General features: G+C 28.8%; 1 protein-coding gene across 1 annotated transcript; it reads right to left on the reverse strand.

Annotated features, from left to right (window-relative positions):
- Positions 1–1,932: 1,932 nt before the first annotated feature.
- On the reverse strand, positions 1,933–6,866 carry LOC100159076 (glucose dehydrogenase [FAD, quinone]-like). Its single transcript, XM_029491961.1, has 5 exons — positions 6,285–6,866; positions 5,564–5,819; positions 4,710–4,867; positions 2,475–3,025; positions 1,933–2,316 (listed from the first exon to the last, which is right to left on the reverse strand). Exons 1-5 carry the CDS (start codon positions 6,663–6,665, stop codon positions 1,947–1,949), a joined length of 1,716 nt encoding a protein of 571 aa, XP_029347821.1. The 5' UTR covers positions 6,666–6,866; the 3' UTR covers positions 1,933–1,946.
- Positions 6,867–8,498: the final 1,632 nt, after the last annotated feature.

An 8,498-nucleotide genomic window follows, 5' to 3' on the forward strand; every position in this document is an offset into this window, starting at 1 on the left:
TTTGATAATGATTTTCATAATAAATTGATTCTACTATTTTTCTTATTACCTACCTACCTGAAATGTATTGTGTAACGAGAAATTATTTATTACACATAATATTGTGGAGTTTGGTAATTTATTATAAAGCATGATGATTCGATAGGAGATGACAATACATTTTTGAAATTTGATAATTTTATTACCTATAATATTACACACATAAACGCACATGTGGATATGTACATTGTACACAAGTCAACTGGATACTATTAACCTGAATTTAACGTTAGAAACTATAGTCATTAAGCTAGTACAAATCACCGTTTAAGAGGATGAACATAACATGCCCAAATTGTTACTATTACATTGGTTAAAAACACTATGTCGGTTGCCTAAAACGTTACGTAATTGCTAATGAGTAATTATCTCAGCGAATGTTCAGTTTCGCAAATGTTTCGATTAAACACATCTATATGGTAATATTATGCTACATAAATAAATAACAGTAAATTATTTAAAAATTTACATTAATTACGTCTATTACTTCATTGGGTGATTAAAAGGAAAATACTTTTTTAAAACTGCGTTAAGACGAATGTAAATAATAGCAATATGAACTAAATTATCTTTTAATCGTAGTTCACACATTTTATGTTTTAATCTACCTGTATGAATATGTAGAATAGATTGTGGAAACTATGTAATAATTAATTGATTTGTTTTTATTTTTTATTTTGAGTAATTTATGACAAACTTAGTTTCATTTCTTCTGTAGCAAAATATCATTCGGTATATCTAATTGTTTTGATTGGTGTTAAATATTTAAATTTAAATTGACAGGAACCAGGGAAACATATTTAAATATAACTAAACTGTAATAAGCTTATGTATTAATTAGCGCTACAGTATTTATTTAATGGTGATCTATACCTCAATACAAAAACAATTTGGAAAATGTTACTTTTTTCGAACTAAGGTGTTCGCGACATACTTGTTGATGGCTTTTATAATACGAATTTTACGTTTTTTGAATTTTGGAGTGGAAGGATTTCCGAGTGAACTTCAAAACTAAGCTAATAATAGTTTATGATAACGTCGAGTAACAATTTTTCCAAAAAAAATGTACAAAAATGTTTGTTCTAACTAGGAAAGGGTTTGAAAACAGTTTTTAAAACGGAGTTTATGTTAATTGGATTTTTAAAAGGAAAGAACATATTTTGACATCTCAAACTGCGCTATAGTATTTATTTAAATGGCAATCTATCCCAAAAAAATTGTAACTTTACTTGGTTATTCAATTTAATTTATATTATAAAGTAACTTTCACTTTAGTAACTTTTTTCTTAGCATTACTTAATTTAATCTAGTTTTCAAAAAATGGTTAATTTTCCCTGATTTTCTGATATTAATGTATCGATCAACTATTGTTATTTAAATATAAAAACTACTGTCGTATCATTGATTTATATTACAGTAGCAAGTAATTACATGACGTGAATTTTTTATTATTTTAACAGTATTGAGTTAATATTGTATAATGGTGTAAACATACAAAGTATAGTCAATACATTATTACATCAGGAAATTATTTTTTCTAACCAATAATTGAATAGTATTATGATTATCATGACTGAATGTAAAACATGTTCTACACTGTAGGTCGTTAAAAAATAAATATAACTTATGTGGTAGACCAGATTATTTGAAACGATTATATCTAGCTGTAAATTAGTTTTATATAATTTGTATGTTTCCATTCACTATTATTTTATAACTTATAGGTACCTAGTTATTTAGTTCTCGTTTATTGTATAATATTATTGTTCCAAAGGAAAACGAATGTTTAATAAAATAATTATACTAACTAGGTATATAATATCATTATACAACTATAATATCTTTATTTGAAAAAATATAGTTTTGAATAATTTATAATAATAGTGTTCAATATATAAATGTATAGATCAGTTGTTATAGAATGTCAAAAATGTCCGATGGTTGTCTTTGGATTTTAAATTTTTATTATATCTATGGATAGGTAATACAATATGTATAATGTTTACATTACCTTCAACGAGTATATCAAGATCGTTTCCTTTAGTAAAGAAACGTGGATAAATCAATGGTTGACCCCAAATTGGATGAGTTTCGTTGAGTAATATGTATCCTCTACTTTTTGGCTTCAACAAAATCGGTCTCACGTTAATCGCTTCGTAATAAGAAACAGGAGACATACCGAATTTTGTGGCATTTGCAGGGTCGATAATCCAATCTTTCTCGTTGCCATTGTCAAATGCATAATTTATGTCCGGCAGATCCAGTGTATCTTCATATCTGCAAGTAATATTGTTCAATTAATAAAAAAAGTTAGTGTTAAAATAGTTTCCTACAGACGGACGAATAATGTGTTGCGTTTGTGTGCGCCGTATATAACAACAATATAATACAGTATGTTGTATAACATTAATAATTATTTACTGTAGTCAGCGTACTTAGTTTGAAGGAATACTCCACATTGTAATGGGCCAGTGGCCGCCAGAGGACCTTTTCTTTTTTTTTTGTACAAAACAGCGTCTTCCTTTTTCTCTTTGAGCGGCTTGTCAGTAGCTGTTTTTTTCACGCGAATTACAACACCGTCAGACGTAACGTGATCTTGTAGGTTCTTACCAACGGCTAAGTTCTTCACAACTTTAATTTTCATCTTGTCCAAGTGTTTTTTAGGCCCGATACCGGAGAGCATCAGTATTTTTGGTGAATTTAGACTGCCGGCACTCAGAATCACCTCTTTTTTTGCGAACACCGTTCTAATTTTTTTCTTGTACAAAAACTCCACCCCAATAGCGCGTTTCTTTTCGATCAATATCCTAGTAACATGCGCGTCTGTTAGAACAGTTAGGTTTTTCCGTTTTTTTCTAATCGGTCTTATGAACGCTTTGTTAGTGCTCATTCGTTCGCCATGCCTAGCTGTCGATTGTAAATGAGTTACGCCTATTTGATTTTCGGCATTTACGTCTACATAATGCAAACCGATCTCTTGCCACGCCTAAAACGATAAAATAAATTATAAAAATAATTAATTTCAACGTTAAATCTATAACGCATCCCTAGAATATTGCTTGTATAATAATAATCACTTTATAAAATTAAATTGAATAACCACCCAAAATTATTACTCGTCACATTTTATTAAACTATTTGATAAATGCTAGGTAGATAAAATTAAAATTTACAATATAGACACTATATGAATGTTAGCTAAATTTAATACATATCTAGATTCTCAGCAGAGCGATGAATGTATCAATTTTACAATTATGTAGGTATGTGTTTTTTTTCTGTTATCACTCATCGCCTTTTGGAGCGGTGAAAATGCTTAGAATTACAACTGATATCTTTTCTGGTAGAGAAGTGACTGAAGTTGGTAGTTTGGGTGGTAAAAAGGAAAAAATCCAAGTAATTTTTCAAATAACTAGAAAAAAAAACATAATTGAGAGGGGAACCGGGAATTTTTAGTAAATGAGGTTTTTGACAAAATCGCTTTTTTCGTATAATTTGGTTGTAACTCAAAAATGAATAATTATTGTAGATATTCAAAATATTCACGAATTGTTAATATTGATACTGTTTTTGAGCTATTTATAGACATTTAACATTTTCTATTTTTAAAATTTTTTTAAACGTGGATTGTTTTTGGGGTGGATACAACTTTTTTTTTAACCAATTTTTCTAACTAATTTTGCGTAACACTGCCTATCAACATAAAAAAGCAAATCATTAAAAAAAATATATAATACAATATATTATTAAAAATTATACTATAATTCTTAATTTATCGCACCATGCTACTAAATATTTTTCAAGGCACTATTGTACTCGAAAACATATTTATAATCCCTCGATTTTATTTTCTTAGCAGAAAAATATATCGAGTAGTATGCTACATTTTACATTACTAAAAATGTTCACTTGGTCAAAAAGCTTAAAAACTAATACAAGGTGCTTCATAAATATTTCTTACTGAAATAAAATAATCTAAAAATATTCAAATACAATAATTATTTTATGTAAATTTGAAATTTGAAATTGGATGAAATTAGATATTTAAACGAAGGAGAACGATTCTAGTAATTTGGTTCTAATTCAAAAATATTATTCGTGGAGTAATTGAAACATTTATGTATATGACTATATTTTACATAATATACAGGCCAAAATGTTCAAATAATTTTAGTTGGTTTTATGCTATTGCCTATCTATTCTACGAACCTATTCACTCCGTTAAGTAATTGGGTGTTGACTCAAAAGTTAATAACAATAATATATGATATAAATATATTAATTTATACTATCACAATAATTAAACATTAATTATATATTAAACGCGAAGTTTTCGGCAAAAAGTAATTCAATAACCTATACCGCGTATTACTAATGGTAAAATATAGCTATTACTTTAATAGCAATATAATTATATCATAAAATATACTTAGTTGGTACCTATATAGGCTTCGCTGAAAGTATTTTTTCGTATTCATTGAATTCAAATTTAACACATATAGGTACATTACAGTGATATACCTACTCAATGACGAGAAACACTTGACACCTATTGTACTGAAGAGTAGTTGAAAGTTACCTACCTATAATTTCCTCATTTTTTTATTTTGACAAATTTAAAAAATAATGCCTACTTATAATGCATCACGTTACATACGTATCTTTTATACCTTTATTAAAGCTACTGCCGTAGGGTCTACGTATGGAAACCATTCCACCGTAAGATATCCGCCTTTGCCATGAAACTTTTGGTTTTTTTTATAAACTTCTGGATCTTCATTATCCTCGGATTTTTTGAAATATTGAAGAACTTCTTCATACCCCCATCCTGAAAAAAATGTATTTGTAAAGTAGCTAAGTTTATATGTCACAAAAAAATTAAAGCCATATTAATTTATTTATTACTACATTAAACAAGATGTATATTACCAATAAGCCAAAAAAAAAAATCAACATTTTTTTTAGGTACCTACCTAGTGAATTGTATATTTTAACATTATGACATTTGTATTATTAATAAAATGTAATTTATAACTTTTATACTAGAAAATATTTATTTTTTTAAACCAGTAGTTAATATTTACTAGGTATATTATTTATAATTTTCTATATGTAGAGTAGTACTGCGGGAGTACTCCACAAAATGTTGTCCACAACTTCACTAATCTAAACTTTAAATGCAAATAAGTTATAAGTAATAACTAATGAACCGCTCATACGAAATTTAATTTTTCTAAATTGAAATACTCCAATATCTATTATCTATGTATAATGTACCCATATTGTATACTATTGTATATAGGTACATGTACTGTTATAATGATATTATATCCATATATTAGTACGTAAATACTTTTTTATCGTACCAAAGACTCCGCTTAGGTACATGTGTATCAGGGGGGAGGTTAAAAATAATATATGATGTTACGTATTAGTTTCAAACAGGTAAAATATTTCTTAAAGTATATTGAATATAAATTGTATGTCATGTTATATTTATACAGTCATTTGATAATGTACTTACCATCGTTTCCCATACGTTCCCATTCGTTATAATCATCCATGTTTCCTCGAGTATAAATCATATAGTTGATCGTACTTGACCCACCCATTACTTTGCCCCTAGCCCAATCACACATACCTCCTGGTCTGGACCTACACGTGTGTTCATCAGGCTGTGTTGTATAATTCCAATCGATCTTGCTCCCTAATTGTAAAGGTGCAAGACCTGGCACAGAAGAAAATTCTGGTTCCTCGATCCCGGCTTCAAGGAGTAATACCTATTGAAATGTGAAAACAACACTAGTGTTTGTGGGAATATTATATTCTAAGAATTTAGAATATCATTATATTCTAAGAATTTAGAATATCATTATATTCTAAGAATTTAGAATATCATTATATTCTAAGAATTTAGAATATCATTATATTCTAAGAATTAATAAGCAATGCGTTAAGAGAACTATAGGCTCCACCTGTCACCCTTCAAGAACAATTATGGAGACGCAACAGCCCTACGATATTTAGGGGTAATTGCATCACTGATATTTTGTGGTCCTAACTCCTAGTATAATTCTATAAAACCAAACTATAATAATATAACGCGTAGGTGCCCACGCACACTACAGAACAAGTATAAGGTTAGGTTTCAGAAATGTGTACAATTCTTCGTCCTTAAAAATCAAAGTGGGTAGTTCCTGACTCCTGTAAATGTAATAATTTAATGTAGCATAACTCAAAAGTACCTTCCAGTCTTTAATCTCCGACAATCTGTTTGCGACGACGCAGCCCGCAGATCCGGCACCTACTATCACGAAATCGTACTGATCGTCCACGGCTCTTTTTCGTCTCTTTTTCTGGAACACGGACATAAATGTTTCATCGAACAGATGTTGATAACCATCCAAAAAATGCAACTCGGTCCGAATATCCGTCGTGGCGGATTCAATTAGTACGTTTTTATCCTTCGGCGTCGGTGGTCCGTCAACGGTATACCCAAAGAGGTGCATGAGGAACCTGAGGAACACAAAGTTCTCCGTGTGGCAGGCCGACAGCGGCTTTCTGACCTGCATGCACATTTCGGTCGAGTCTTTGGGCGTAAACGGTGTGGGATAGTGTTTCGTCATAGTTTTCAGTAGTTTTGTTGATTTTTCCGACAATGATGGTCGAACGATGTGACGTTCAACTATATAGCTAGAATAACGCAATCGAGTTACATACAAAACGAAAAAAAGCAGGATAGTAATTAGTACCTAGGTATAAACACTCTGTGGTACGGTATAGGTGTCAAATGTACCTCATCATTGATTGAGTCAGTATGTCAATTAATATATTATGTGTTCAATTTGAATTCACAATACAATTTTGCTGATAATATTGCATTTACTATATAATTAATATTTAATTATTATAATTTTAAAATATTAAATTATGAGTCAGCGCAGAGCTATGAGAATAGGTTCGTGGTATAATGAATAGGAAATAGCATAAAATCAACCTAAATGTTTTGAACCTTTCATTCCTTTTACGTAAAAGTTTCAAGTCCGCTCTGATAATTATATTTAGATACAAAAAGTAACTAAAATCGTAATAATAACAACACATTAGGTATGACTTATGAGGAATTAAATTTTCAAAAATTGTAACCAAACGAAAATTATTATTGATATTTATAAAAAAAAAATGTATTGTCAAATATTTATAAATGGCTAGATAAGAGTCATTGTTTATTTTGAAAATTGAACCATGTATAGAAATCCTAATACAAACATTAAAGTGAAAATTTCAACTATTACGATTATTCATTTATGAATAATTATAACCAAATAAGAAAATCACAAATTTTGCCATAAACTGATTTTAGTTTATTCCAAACATTAAGAAAAGTACTTTTAACCCCCCCATGTACCAACTAGATTCAATTTTCTACCAAAAATATATTTAAGTTCAAAACCATTTTTATTGATACAAAAGGTGATGGCAGACAGTACAATCAGTACATTCGTTGCTCTGCTCAGAGTTTAAATTAATAATAAAAACGATATTTAGTATTAAATCCAAATTTATTAAAAGTCAATGAGTAAAATAAAACTCGTACATTCCCAGCACACATTTCGATATTATATAATTTTGTCAATTCAAAATTGTACGCCCGGCTCAAATCGTCGGTTATTTCGTTTGTTGTATAATATTCGAGAATATTCCAAATTATATTTTATTTCGTTACTGTTTTGACGTGTACAAAATATGTTTACATTGAATTGTTAAATCGCAATTTATTGTCTAAACTCTAAAGAATGTAGGTATCATCAACAACCATTGAACTGTGATCGTGTTCTTATAAACCAATATTCATCTAATGGCCAGTGGCCACCCGTGTCAAATTATATTCCTATATATTTTCCTCATTGCATAATTGGTTGTGTACCTAATAAATAGATAGAATTACAAAGAATACAACGTTTAACAGTATTTTTGCAACGTTTTTACGTTCAATTGCACATTTATACAGCAGTTTAATTTCTTCGTAGCCTACTTATTCAATAATAGGTGCATACATATATATTTTTAAACAAATATTTACATTTGAGTTATTTTTTTCATATACTTAGACATGGTGTAAAACTATTTGAAAATACGTAATTAATAGTGATAAATAATGGTGATTCTAATAGGGATTATGAAAATGTGTTTAAACGATTTAATTGGATACAATTACTGAAATATGAAATGTTTAATAATTTTTTTAATTTACCTAGAATCATGAAAAATTGTGCGATCTTGTAAATCAAAACTAAAAATTCGTAATTATCTTACAATTTTAACAGGAGTATTTTAGAGCCAAGTTATACAGAAGTAAAAAATATACTCGTATTCATCAATAAATTATGTGAATTAAATTAGAAGCTGATGAACACACCATTACCGTATTTATATTTTATTATTATAATATAATTTTG

Source organism: Acyrthosiphon pisum, unplaced genomic scaffold, assembly GCF_005508785.2.
Source record: "Acyrthosiphon pisum isolate AL4f unplaced genomic scaffold, pea_aphid_22Mar2018_4r6ur Scaffold_19578;HRSCAF=20266, whole genome shotgun sequence".
Taxonomy (NCBI): domain Eukaryota; kingdom Metazoa; phylum Arthropoda; class Insecta; order Hemiptera; family Aphididae; genus Acyrthosiphon; species Acyrthosiphon pisum.